We start from the raw sequence: 14664 nt of genomic DNA, 5'->3' as shown, positions 1-14664 counted from the left end.
ATTACTTGCCCGGTACTGATATTGACTTGGCGTGCAGATCAGGTACTCGTAGACAATTTTTGAGTTCGTTTCAAACAATCAATACTCTTATATAATTTACAAGTTTTTTCATGGAAAAATTTGTTATGAATGCTTATACAATCCGTAACTATAAGAAAAAAAGCTGTGATTTATAACTATTTTGTTTTTCCGTTTACAGTAATCAAACCAACAAAAGTTTTGTTACTGTTTTTTAAGTTCAGAAATTTGCATAATGTTTGCTTTCCAAGGATGCGTCGCTCTCTTATGCGTCGCGTAATTTTTCATGGGTGTGTAAACTCTGGAAGACATGGCTCTAAACTGCAACTGATGAAACACTTTTGAAAATATCTTTCCATGGACAAATTTGTTATAAATGCATATACCATCCGTAACTATAAGAAAAAAAACTGTGATTTATAACTATTTTGTTTTTCCGTTAACAGTTATCAAACCAACAAAAGTTTTGTAACTGTTTTTTAAGTTCAGAAATTTGCATAATGTTTGTTTTCCAAGAATGCGTCGCTCTCTTAGGTATGTAGAACGGAACGGATTTAATTGATAGGCCACTGAAAGTTTTATTGGTTTTGAAAACCAGACTTTTTTCTGAAAATAAATGAAATTTCACAAAAATTGTGAAATTTTAAAATAAATTTTTGCCTACTAAAGATCAATTTTTTTGTTTGCATGGACGGCTAGCAATATTTATCTGGAAAACTGTTCCTTGAAATTGTTTACGAAAATCAGCGAATAACATCTGTCTTTTCAACCAGAGCTATCAAAAGGAATTTTAAACGAAAGTATTTTATTTTAATCAAAGTTAAATCTGGCTATCTTAAATTTTCGGATTAATTTCTTTTCTTTTTCTCAAACACTAAAACATGGAACCTTTAACAAGACTTTCATCAAAAATTCTTGAAAATGGAGGCACGCACTATCGCTTTTGACTATTTTTCTTCTCTTGTTTTTCTTTTCTTATCATCAGGATAATTATTACCCCGGTTAGGGTTTTTTCTGGCCGGTTAATTAGTCAAGAGTCTCAATACCTTATCAGTGTGATGTCGATATGTTGTTTTATGGCTTCTATCACATCGTTTGTCCGTGAGTCTCGATCGTCTTTATTGACCAAAGTTTTCATTCCACTTAGCTTGGTAGGTTTGTCTTAGATTTTTTCGAGTACTTGTAGTTGATATTAAATAAAAAGATGTCTTGAATATTAATATTTTTTTGTTTTATGGACAATTTTATAAAATAATTTCCTATATATCTGTCTTCTCTATTTTCTTTGGCCCGTGGAAATGCAAATGGTAAAGAATTTTTTCAGTTGAATTTTTTGCAGAAATTTTACGATTATCATTTTAATTGACTTCAGAAAATCAATTAAACAAAATTTTGTGACTACAGAAGCTGTTCCTAATTGTGTCTGATTTGATAGAAAGGTCTCGGCAACTCTCGGAAAATTTTGTTTGGAATTTGTTCATTGCAAAAGAATTTTTATCTGCAAATGGCATTCATCTGACGTCTTTGTAGCATTTTCGCGACGGGCATTTGTCATCCCTGTTCATTGTTCCTTTACTAAATTTGTTGGAAGTTTCGTTTAGCGTTTTATTTTATGTTTTCAGCCCAAACACTCGCACATTTAGCCCAAAGTTATTGGACTTTGGAAGTGTTAGTTTCGAAAAAATGCAGATCATATTTAAATACGCATATAAATTTCAAAGTCGGTCAATTTTTTTTTTGCATATGGCTGGAATATGGAAGCTTTAGTGTTTGCATTTTGCTATTCTGCCTCTTCAACGTTCAAACTGATTTCTAAGTCATCGAAGATAAATTATTAGATGTGATTTTTCTCTTTTGAAGGTCAATGAAGACGTTGCAGTCGGCTACGTCATTGCAAGTGTTCAAGCTTCGGACGCGGACGAAGACGGAGAACAAGACATCAGATTCGAAGTGGACTGGGAAACAGACATCCACGACTGGTTCACTGTAGAACCCGACTCTTCCAATCCAAAAATTGGAAAAGTTGTAGTGAAGAATCCGCTGGATAGAGAAATGGTCACAACTGAGGATATCAGTGCTGTTTACAGTTTCAAAGTGTTGGCTATTGACAGACCAAGTAACATAGAACAGCCCAGATTGCAGGTAAAAATTTAGAGTTAATCGTAACTAGAGTTAATCGTAATTAGAAAGGTTAAAAGAAAGTCGTTTACAAATGTCCACATGCGAAATCTTAGACAACGAGGTCTTTGCCTATAAGTGAAACGACGACATCAACAAGATCTGAACGTAAAAGGACGAGAAAGATGACAAAACTTTTAAAATTTAACATCTCCAGTGTTCAACATTTTAAATTTATGAACATTCAATTTTCCATAAATTGGTTTGAGTTCAGAACGACGACATCTGATTTCGCTAGAAAATCGATACTTTGAAATAATTTCTCAACTCTCAATTTATGGGTTGATCTAGTTGGGTTCATCTCAAGTAGTACTTCATAAGCATCACAAAAATTATCATTGAACTAGCAGACCAGCTTTTTTGACCTCACAAGGTTTTACCGGGTTGGCCATCTTAGATACAATACTTAAGATTATTTATTGTTCCATCCACGGCGGGCCACAGTTTCTTGTATAATCTTACCGTGATGTTCAGCATATCATAAACGGTCGGGCTATGAAATCTAAGGTAGCCATTAGTGAAAACACTGTGGTATACACGATGGCCATAAATGGAATATGTATGATATCAAAGAAAACAATTCATGGAATGTTCATGGTATCTAAGAAAGCCATTAATGGTGGGTTTTTGTTTTATAAGAAAGCCATTCACGGGAGGCATATGGTATATAGGAAAAAAATATTTACAGGAGTAGGGTACTAAAAAACCGAATCTGGCGAGCCTTTTGTACGGTCTTATAAAAGAAGCCATACAACCAGACATATCTTACGTGTGGTTTCCAAGAAACATTTAGGTTGTCAACCCGGGTTTTAACACGTTTGTTTATAGGGATCTATTAGCATTGTCGTCACTATAAATGACGTCAATGACAACGCCCCTGTCTGGGCCGAGAACTATAAACCTGAGATCAGAGAAAACGAAGGTCCAGGCACCTGGGCTCAAATTCTGGAAGCGATTGATTTTGACAACGACAATGATGGCAACGGAGAACCCATTAGCATAGAGTGGGCCAATCCAGATGTTGTGAATCCAGATTTTGAGCTTGAGAAGCACCCTGGAACGAATAAAGCGACATTAAGGAACAAGCGACCGTTCAACCGGGAGGAGGTTGGTTATTTATAACAAAGTTGGTTAATTATAATTGCGGTCATTATATCAAAGACCCCTTCAGGTTGAGAATGAATGGGAAAGACAGTTCCATGAAAAAAATACGAGTTTCAAGGCTTTTGGCTTCTTGTACAAGACACAAAACTCCAATGTGAGGGATGGCAAAAAAGTTTTTGGGTAAATTATCTGCTAGTCATCAAAAGAATTTTTATGTAGTTTTTTTTCAAATATTTCTATGTACAAAAAGCAGCATAACCATGTGGTTAACTACTTATTGATACAATTACTTATAGATGTATCAATTTTCCCATTATCAAGAACAATTTTGAAAATTTTCATTAATATCTGTAACTTAATTTTAGACTCCCAGATTTGTGCTTGAGTTTGAGCTGTGTGACAGTCCCAATTCTAATCCTCAGATGTGTGCAATCAGACCCCTGGTTGTTTCTGTTCTGGATGAAAACGAATTTGCTCCTTCTGATGGAAATACTTATATTCATGCTTACGTCTGGCCTGGTAAGTGAAAAAATTTTTCTTGAGGAAAGAGGTAAAATTTCTTAAATCACACGAAACCCAAAGTCAAAAAGCATATATAATTATATATATATACACACATATATATATATATATATATATGCCAAATAGAAAAGTAAATTCTCTGTTAAAATGGAATTTCGCGTCATGAAGTTCCTTGCAAACTTAAGCACTCTTAGTACGAATGCTGTAAAATATTTGATTAAAACAAAAATTTTAACTTATAATTTCTGCAGTTAATATTATCTTAATTTAGTTCAAATATAGTTCAAAATTAATTGCATAGTTTCTTGATACCTTTCTTATTCCTCAGATTTTTTGAAAAGTAAAAAAAAAACAGGCTACTTATCTTTTATGAATAAACACATTTCTTAAGATTCAATTAATCAAAATAGAAACTCAGAGTAGATCGAAATATAGATTGTTTTAATGGTTGAATTGGTTTCATTTGAAACATATGTTATATATTGATCAAATTCACAGTATATAAAAAACCGTGCAGTGTGGCTTTAATTAAGATAAACTGGCAAACTTTTGAATATTTTAAATTGGTTAATTTTTTAGGCGAAGAAGGTATTCTAATCATTTCAGCTTCACAAGTCACTCCCTACAGCTTCCGCTTCAAATACTGTCATTTCTTTTAACATATTGTTCCAAAACAGTGATCGGTTTCGCAACATGATATATCATAGGCCCCCTTCAGAGGTTAAGAACCATTAAGTGTACAATAAAATATTGCCTTTTTTTTTACTTTGAGTTTATATGTTGAAACAAGGAGGCTCGTTAATGTGCGTTCGTACATAAAGTTCCGACCCCGCTCATCACATTTTTGGTATAATTGTCTATCCAATGAGGAACAGATAAAACAACCCAAAAATTATCGGATTTTTCAAAAAATTAGTGCATGGACAAGAAGATTGCCTCCAACGCAAATAATCCGGTCGAATAAAAAACTTCGCATTAGATTGATGCGTTCTGCCATTATTAGGAAAGCAAGGCTAGACGAAATGCAAAATCAAAAAAAAACAACAAACATTAATTAGATCCAAAACTTTATGTCCATTTAAAAAAAACTTAATAACAAAGTCAACATAGCTTCAGATAAAACTGAATCTAAATAAAATAGCTGGTATTTATTTGAAAAGATATGGGACCAGTCTATTGTAAGGCTTGGTAAGGCTTGGTAACAGTTAGGCAGAAGAACAAAATCAGCAAAGTTAAAAAAAATTCACTTATATTTTCTAAAAGCAATTAATTTCAAAAATAATGAAAGCCATTAGATATCAACTGAAAACATCTTATTGTTTAACAATAACCTATGTCTCTAATGTTCTTATAGGAGGGCATTAAGACCTGTCTCTATTCAGTTGTTTATGCTGTTAGAAAAAGAACAACAAATAGAGACAACAAAAAAAATCAATTAAAAATTGCGAGAAAAAGGTTTCGACGCCGTAAGGCAAATTTTGACCCTCAAAAAATGTTTGATTTCGTTTTCTTCAATAAACTTAAAAATGTGGTATCTGCCCTCTTGTTAATGAGACTAGGTAAAAAGTACACAAAAATTAGAAAAAGGAAAAATTAAGAAATGCATTCGCATTTTTTGAAAACAATTTTTTACAAAGTCATGAAAGACATTAGCTATGAAATGAAACATTAAGTAGGTACGTTTATTCGTTCAAAAGAACCGCTTGAGAGCTTATGTTTTCAGAAGTAGTCTTACGTCTACAAAAAGAACGTCAAATATAGACAAAAATCAAAAATTAGTTTACCTTTTTTGCGAAAAACCCGTGTCGAAGCCAGTAATTTCATAACGAGTTCTTTTACACCTAAACCTTCCCATGATAACAATACAGTCATATTAGACCTTTAATTAACGAGGCTAGGTAACAAATTGACAAATATACAAAAATGCGAAGTAGAAATGATTTGTTTTTGAAAACAGTTGTTTTCAAAGTCGTGAAAGACATCAGCTATTATTTCAAATCCGAATATAGGCTCATTTGTCCCTCCATAAAAACACCAATGAGTCCTGCATTTATCCAGTAAATTTCATGTGACTAAAAAGACAAAGTGAAAACTATAGTCAAAGACAAATGAAAAAAGAATACTTCGAGAAAGGAGTGTCGAAGCCAGTAAAACATTAATCTATGCCTCTAATGACTTTTATATGTTCCATTGTTCCCTGTTTTTAAACTCAGAAAATAATATGTGTATTGTTAATAGTAAGATAAAGGGATAAAACGAGAAAAGAACTGTGAAGAATGGGCTAACGCTTAAAAAAATGTGAAATCGAGCAGTATCAAAGCCAGAAAACCAAAACTTAACGCCTGACACCAAAAAAGATTAAATTTTAATTCAATAAAAAAAGAGCAAGAAGAATCATTCTTTCTTTGTTGACAATAAGCTGCAAGAAGACCAAATGATTAAATGATTACAAAACAGTCGCAAAGTTCAAAATGCCACCGTTTATTTAAAAATCAAACATTTTCAAAAGTCAAAACGACCATAATTGTTCAGGTGAAGAAACTAGATACATTAATTTGGAGCAGCTTAGGAAGCGATCTGGACCTATCAACAGTGAGCTTTGTCTTGAATTGTTCTGTTCTTTAATTAACAAAGAAAAGATCAATTTTTTTTTAAAATTAAAGAGACCGACTGACTATAATCCCAATTGTTTTTGGTTTGTAACAGTACAAGATTATACCAAAACCAGTCTTTTGCTGTTCGTCCATTAAGAACGCTCAATTGTTTCGAATGATATAGATCTAGATAATTTGTTAGTTAAAAGATCAAATATAAATGCTGCGTTTCCGATAATCATAGAGCAAAATTTGCAAAAAACGGCAGAGTTTTTATTCCAGACAAATCTCAAAGGATGTGGAAGTAGCCCTAGCTCCCATTGTAGTCTAAAAAGATTGTGTTAGTTGTTTTTGGGTGTGTACTTCCGTTAAATTTAATCAAAGTGGACTAAATGAGCTTTTTTCTAGCAATTTTTTGATGAAAACGGCTGAATTTTGAAATGTTCAGCCAAAAATTTTGGCCAAACAAATTATATCAAAAAAGTTAACAAAACTTTTTTGTCTTTTACAGAAAATCAACAGTACTATTGTTAACAATTTTTACACATTTTAGCAAAATTGACAATATTTTAGTTGAAAGTTCCGGAAAATGTGAATAAAAATAAGGCAAATTGTTCTAATATTCACAAAAATTTAAACCGCGATAACTCGCTCTAGAGAACAAAATTCAAAAAATTTTTTTTTCCAAATTCTGCTTTGGACGGGCTTTTCAATGATACCACTCACAACTCTAAAAGAAGAATATATCGATCGGTCAAATTTGTCTGAACAAAAAAAACCCATTTGATTACATAGTTCCTCCCCCCTCAAGAGGGTCGGAACAATAAAGCTATCATCCCGAGTAAAGTCTTGAAAAAGGAGCTTGATTTGTGAACCTGCATCTTTTTTGCTTTATTTCATTTGAGATCTGTTATCAGATAATTTAGAATTGGCGCAGTTTTGATTGTACTGCCACAATGTGGGACTCAGAAATTGCGTAGGCATGTTATGCGAGTATACTTTGGACTCCCTGACCAAATGCCAGGTCATTAGAAAAAATAGGAATTTCTTATTACAAGTATAATTCCATTTCTGATACAGAGCTCTATGATCATGTCAATTTATACACATGGCAGTCGAAAAACAAGTCTAAATAAGGTCGAAAATAGGTTCGGAAAACGTGAAAGTAGGCGTCCAATTGTCCAAAACAGGCATATATTTTTTCGAAATTTGAAATCTTCACTGGAAAATTTTATAAAGTTAATTCCGACTTGAAATCAGACTTAAAAAGCTATCCATTTCTGGGTCACGACTTGGCAGATTTGTAGGGCTTGTAATTACACTTGCCCAGTACTGAACAATAGAATAAGTTTTGTTGTAGAATAAGTTTTGTTTTATTTGCCTAGTACTGATATAAACTTGGAGCCCGGTTCGGGCGCCTCATATATTTTGGTGTGTTGAGTTATCATTTGAGAAAGAAAATTGGGTGCTCATGTAGCCTAAAAAATTGTGTGTCGTTGGTACCATAAGTGTTAAGAAAACTCGGAAAGTTTATTGCAATTCTGCGAAGAGGCCAGATTTTTAATTTTAGTTGTAAATTTTATCAAAAGAGGACCTGTATGAGGTTGCTCTTATATAAAATTTGTTTAACTAGATATTTCCTGCTGGACTTTTTTTGTAATAGCAGTTTTTGGTCCGACCAACTTTTGGGGGACAAAATTATTATTTTTATTTATCTGGTAAAAAGGGATAAACCGGTAGAACCTGATTGTGATAAATTGCTTTGTAATTTGTTCTCTAGAATCCTGAATGATCATCCTTCGTTCTGCCACCCTCCTCAACTTTCCAATTTCCGTGTGCTTTCATCCAATGAAAATGGGCTCCCTAAGCTCAAGCTAGTAATCACGAAAACTAATTTCTCTCTGGTTTATCTTATCAGTTATCTTATCGCTGGTGAAACTATATTTAATCAGTATTCCAAACAATTTCATGGAAATCAAATCGAGAGCTATAATTGATAGTCCATTTTGTGATCTGTTTTCTGAATATCCATTTTCAAATCTTTTTAATAGCCGCGTCAGCAATTACAGGCGTCTAATATTGCGCTCCTAATTTTTTTTATCGTCTAACAGATTTTTGTTTCGTCTTACCCTGACTTCTGGAATTGACTTTTTCAAGGACTTCAGTGACTTCTACTGCTTTCCAGTAAAATTTGTGTTCGCGACGTCATTTCTATATTTAGATCAATTGCGTGACTTACCTCACTAAAAATGACTTCTGAACTCACCTAATGAATTTTGAACTTTATGAACATTTATTAATTAAAGCTCAATAGTGGTCATCTAAGAAGTGCCAAATTTATATGCCCTAATTCCTGAGTAATAGAGTTTTGAGTTTTAATATCAAATATTTATTTTGAAAAAGTTGCTTTAGGGCTTTTTCCTTGTAGAGCAAATGTGTCTCATAAAAATGACGTTCCGTATCTAACCCCAAAAAGTTTAGTTTATTAAAGACTCAAAAAAGTTTATCAAAAAGCTGGTAGTCGAATCTGTCAATCTTATTTCTTTAGTTGTTTCTATTCATGGTAGGCCACAAGCGTCTATCGCGGCTATTTTCCGGCAATCTGCTGGCTATGTTTTCCAATTTTAACATTTCTTATTAAATTTACAAATGATTTTAGTAGCTTTATGCCTATTTTCCACGTCAAACTTTCTATTTGAGGTTCCTTCATCAGTGGCGCCATCCATAGGGAGATTCACATGTTTACTTTTGATTTTGAGAATCATGTTCTGCTTCCTACCAATAACGAAACCAAATGAAAACGACATCTGCAAAAATTTTTGTGGCTCCTTGGTTTATTAGCGATTAAACAGTTAAATTAAGCATTATAAACGGCTAAAACTACGACCCTAGTTTTCAAAAACTTTTGTATCAGAGGCATTGAACCTTTTGTTTTGAGCTTTGATCGATGTCAGCTCTCTGTATGTTTTGTTGTAAGGTGGTTTTCTCAGCTGCTAAAAATTTTCGGTCGTTTAAAAGAACTATTTTCTTCGCAATCCATCTTGTAGAAAGTTCAAAATTCTTTGTTATTCCTCACTTGAGCGCTTTGTTTTATTACTATTGAGTGAAATTTTATGCAAAAATTTCTAGTTGATCTATCTAAAGGGTCCTAAGGGTTTTTAAAAAAGAGTTAAAGTTGTTGACTATGGGATCGATGGAAAACAAAAATTCTTTTTTAAGTTCATTTTTTATGGAAAATCTTTGCCTTTTGAGCCGTTGATGACTAAATCTTTTTTCTTTAATTAACGAGCGTGTTTCTGTCTAGGAAGCAAAAATATTTGTTTTAACCAAATTTGAAAATTTGTTCTTTTACATGCTCGTGTTGCAATTAGTATCCAACTTAGGAATGTCAGTAAAGTGAAAAATATATTGGCAATTTTTCTCATCGAAATTGATGAGTTCGAGAAGCTCCTTTGGTACAAAAACATTGTTCTTGGCCCTGCTTAAAGATTTCTTTGAAAATTTTCCTCTAATTTTTGAGTATACAGTTTCTGCGACTCTATTAAGTTTTTAGAAAAGTTTTGCGTTTGCTGTATTGGTCATTATTTGTGCTTGCATCAAAAATTGGGTATCATGCTCAACTTTTCCTGTTTAAAGAGAATTGATGGTATTGTGGTTTAAACATGTGTTTCAAAATTTTCTCTTGCAATATACTTTTTAAAACAGGTTTTTTTAACTGAAAATTTTTCATTTGAGAAACTTCATGGTTGTTTGACTATTGAACCATTATGTAGATTTTTTTAGCCATCTTGCTGAAGCTTAGTTGCTATGTGCCACGCTTCAGTCGTTTTTAGGGGTTAATTGATGGACGGAAACTTGACGATAAGAATAAACAGGATTCGATGGACTATTATTCAAGATTTCGATCGACTAATAGCTAAGATTTCCTTTTTAAATGATTGGTGTTAAAAACCAACTGCTCTCTTGTAAAAGTTTACATATCCCTGCAAGATTGGACATAATCAAACTATAACGTTGAAAGAAGCTTCCAAAATCTTCAAAGACAGCCTTTTTTAGAGTAGAGTTTTTTCAGTATTCTTGCTTTTATTTCAGAACTGGGAGACGCTGTTGACATCTCAACTGGAATTATGAATCGTGAAATTGGCGACGTTGTGGTGACAGATCCCGATTGTTGCAACCGGACAACTCAGTCGTACAAAATGATAACGACAGACAAAGACCTGCTGCAGTACTTCTCACTCTCTAACAACTTTGTCACTCTAGCTCAAGGTCAGAATAAACTGCTGCTTAAAATCAGTCAACTATGTTTGATAATTTTTTTGATTTACTGATCAGAATTATAGATTTTCAGTTTAGGTAATATTCGTTTGATGAAAATTAATTTGAGAGAGTGTTACCATAGTTCAGAGGTCAATTTATGAAAATACGGTGCGCAACACGAGAGTTTTGGTGGACGAACATTAGGAACTCGAAATTGGGTCGAACCTAAATTCATGTCTGGACCCGGCGCAGACTTTTACTGTGCCTCGACCTCAAATGAGTTAACTATAAATATGAAGGGGGAGTTATAAAAGTTTTGATGATTGCAGGTACTCCTCCTGGTACCTACCACATCCAAGTCAGAGTGACCGATTCCCTCTTCCCACAAGCAGTGGCCATCAGTGACATCGAGATATATGTTGAGGAACTACACAAGGATGCAATGTCCAATGCACTTGCACTCCGTCTTAAAGGTTTGTCAACTGTCTCTCCCCAACGTAAACTAAATTTTTCTTTTCAGGCAGTTAGTTTCAGACAACATTCACTTAATTGGATTAGTAATGGTTGCTGCCGTAGCTATAAAAGATAGAGACAACCTTAAAATTATGGGTCTCGTTATAATTTTTTGGTTTTGACAAGATTGAATCAACAAGGAGAGAAGAGTCCTTTCTTATATCATTTCTTCAAATTGAGTGGAATTGAATCTTTCATTGGAAAATAGTGCATAATAAATCAAAATGATAATCAAAGCAAAAAGTAATTCACAATTTACGAACAATCAAATGGCAAACAAATTATATTTAGCAACCGTTTCTTTTTAATACTAATACACAACAAAACTCGAGTAAAATGGATCCTAATTAATTTACAGGTCTCTCTGCGCGTGACTTCATGACGAAACCCAAATACGACGAGCCCAGCACAGCCGACAAGTTTAGAGACAAAGCCGCCAAAATGTTCGGCACGAAGCCAGAATACATTGAGATCTTCAGTGTGACAGACGTGCCAGTGTCCAACAAGCCAGCATACCCACAGATTTTTGAACCGCCAACAGTGGACATAGTTTTTGCGGCCCATGGGTCACCATATTACCAGCAGTCTAAGATGTACGGGGTAATGGCTGAAAATAAACAAGATGTGAGTGTACAAATTGATGACCAATTAATTATTAGCAACCTCACATGAACGTTTACTTTGCATTCTATCAAGAGAATGCGAAATACATAGTCTATTTTGTAGAAAATTCAAATCGTTAGCGTATGATGTATAATCCTATGGGTTTTAACAAAATAAGCAAACACACTGAATTAGAAAAAAAGCAAATTGGAGGTCAGCATGACCATTGACATAGTTTTCTTTATTTCAATATATTTTAATTTGAAGCACTTCCTATCTTTAATGCGACTAAACGATTTAACAAATGGAAATAGAAATTATAACCGCAGATGATAGTGTACAACTGCATGATAGATAATACTGCGATAGAACATGGCTGATTATTGCGGCTGATAATTCAATGTATAGAGCGCCTGACAATGTGTTTTCTGTAATAACGCTTGACTGCAATTAGAAATAACCGTTGCTTATTTTTAGCTTCAAGGTATAATATAGCTCATTTACTTGTGGTTCCAACATTTCTGAAGATGTAAGGAAATGTATGCAAGCCAGTGGCGTTCTTTTTTTCATGCAGCTTGTTTTCCCTGCGATATCTGTTATTGGGTACTAGAATCAATCCTTCGATCAATTTTTATTGTCAATGATTTTATTCCCAAAAAATGTGCGCACTAAGCATTGCTCGGATGAAAAAATTATCAAAACAGTCGAGGACATATTTTAGTGGAAAACTTAGGATACCATTCCGTTGATTTTTAGCCCTGGGGATTTTTTGGATCTCGAGCAAAATTGGAAGCAATTATTGAAAACGTGTTTTTTAAGAATATTGATTTTATGCATGTTTTTAATAGCAAAAGCAAGTTTGTTCATGACTTAATATTTGACAACTTTGCTTTTAATCATTTACCTTGGTTTTTGAACCTTGAACCGTTTTCCAATGTTGAAGTTTAACGGTAGTTTAGTTCGGAAGGCATAGTAAATAGTAATTATGAACTGCTGGTAATATTCAATGTGAAGAGGTCATTTTGATTTTTTATCCCATATAAATCCTTACTACGTACCTAAACTACAGACCAATCACCTATCTATAGACCCATCCGTACAGCACCCTCCAACCCCACCCCACATTACCTACGTAACCCCCTAATTTTACCTCTATCTACCTAATTCATTGGGCACCTATCTACCCCCCTGCTTACACCCCACCTAACTTAAACCCTCCAACCAATCTACCCCATAGGCCCTCCAGCAGCCCTAACATCTATCTAACGCCCCCACCCTTACCTATCACCCATACCTACGCCCCAAAACATACCCAAATTCCTAACAAAAATTGGTGTTTCTAACTATATTTTGTTTTGCTTTTTTCCAGATTTTTCATTGCACGACTCTCTGAGTAGTTTCCGTGACCATTTAGGACTACTTCTTGAGTGTTTTTAAGCGCTTGATATTTTTCCTTTTGGTTGATCGTAATTTTTCTCTCATTCACAGGTGTCATTAATTGAACTCAAATGGCGGCCGTTAACTACGGAAGGTTAAATAAAAATTTCACTAAATTGGTGTAATTTTTTCACATGAAATTTTTTTTGCAGTTATAGTGATATATAAAAACTGCTAATGGCTGCATTCAAAGCCCCTTTTTTGAATTTAGTCATCCCGACTGAAGCAGACTGCAATAGGATAGACCTCCCACTATTCCTTCGACAGCAATTCTTCCGACGTAAAAAGTTCATGGGCCGTGCGATTTTTATCGGACTATTTGATATAGTAATATTTAGAGCTAGGCATGACACATCGTTTTCAAAATTTTAAAGGAAAATTATACTATCAGCAAATGCATGTGGTCTAAACATTTTTGAACAGTTTAGTCAGTTATTAGAGGCTAATGATAGTAAAAGCGATCTCTAGTCATAGCACCTCCAAATTTTTTGGAGTCACTGTTATTGCAAAATCGGGTGGTCTGCTCTTTCCATTGTGAAATTGTTCAAATAGCAATAACAACTGCTCAATACAGCCACTTTTTGCTCCAGTTTTCATTTAACAACAATATCAAGAACATAGTGACCAAGAAAACAGTTTAATGTCAAGGCAAAGTTAGACCAACCAGTATTTCAGTGCATATTGCCTCACAGTTGCCCTCAACTCCGAGAAGTTATCGATCTCGGAGGCGAAACTTAATTGTTGATCAATTTCCAGAGGTTAATAACAACCGCGTGTACTGTGTTTAGACACGCTTGTTGCATTTATTGGAGTTGCATAGCACACGCCACAACATTTGATTGGAATATTTTTAATCTCTTCTCTCTCGTTTTCCAAATCTCAATTTAATTTAAAGCACTCACGCACACATTTTAAAATGCCGAAAGTCTGCGGTGCCGGAAGTCAAAATGACAGAAGATGCTACTTAGCCAGAAGTTGACTTTCTTCGACTTTCGTCATTTTAAAACGTGCGTGTTTATTATTTTGAACCACTCTTTGCAGTTCTCGATAAGGAGTTCTCAGTGACTTCAAGCAGAATCACGCAACCATTACCTTAAACACGAACTGCATTTTGAGACTTGCAAAATATGTGTTTCATGCAAATTCACTTGACTGTGACTCTGTTTACACTAAAAAAAGTTTAGGTAACTGCAGGTTCAGGTGAACTTCAAGTGTACAGATACTTGAGCGGCACTTGAACTGCAATTTCAAGTAAAAAATCAGCCTGTGACGCCTAAATTTTTTAGACTTACGATTCAGGTAAGTCCGTGTTTTTTTTTCTTGTAAATTTACCTGAATTTTATTTAGTGTGTCCAGACCACTGCGCTGTTTTCCAGATTTTATCTGTATTTTCATCGGTGTCACGTAATATATACAACTATGCAAAAATGGAGGA

The 14664-nt window shown here is 34.1% G+C and overlaps 1 protein-coding gene across 1 annotated transcript in view; it reads left to right on the top strand.

The window, feature by feature from the left end:
• The window catches only part of LOC142338031 (neural-cadherin-like), a gene marked incomplete at its 3' end in the record, with an annotated part of 261027 nt that overhangs the window by 174179 nt on the left and 72184 nt on the right, over positions 1-14664 (top strand). The window contains 6 exon segments of the mRNA XM_075387664.1: positions 1879-2160; positions 3025-3303; positions 3666-3819; positions 10509-10685; positions 11006-11149; positions 11548-11813. Coding sequence (XP_075243779.1) covers positions 1879-2160; positions 3025-3303; positions 3666-3819; positions 10509-10685; positions 11006-11149; positions 11548-11813 — 1302 coding nt within the window.

This window comes from Convolutriloba macropyga, chromosome 4 (assembly GCF_964194025.1).
Source record: "Convolutriloba macropyga chromosome 4, txConMacr16.3, whole genome shotgun sequence".
Taxonomy (NCBI): Eukaryota; Metazoa; Xenacoelomorpha; order Acoela; family Convolutidae; genus Convolutriloba; species Convolutriloba macropyga.
This window is presented reverse-complemented; position numbering and strand designations above follow the sequence as displayed.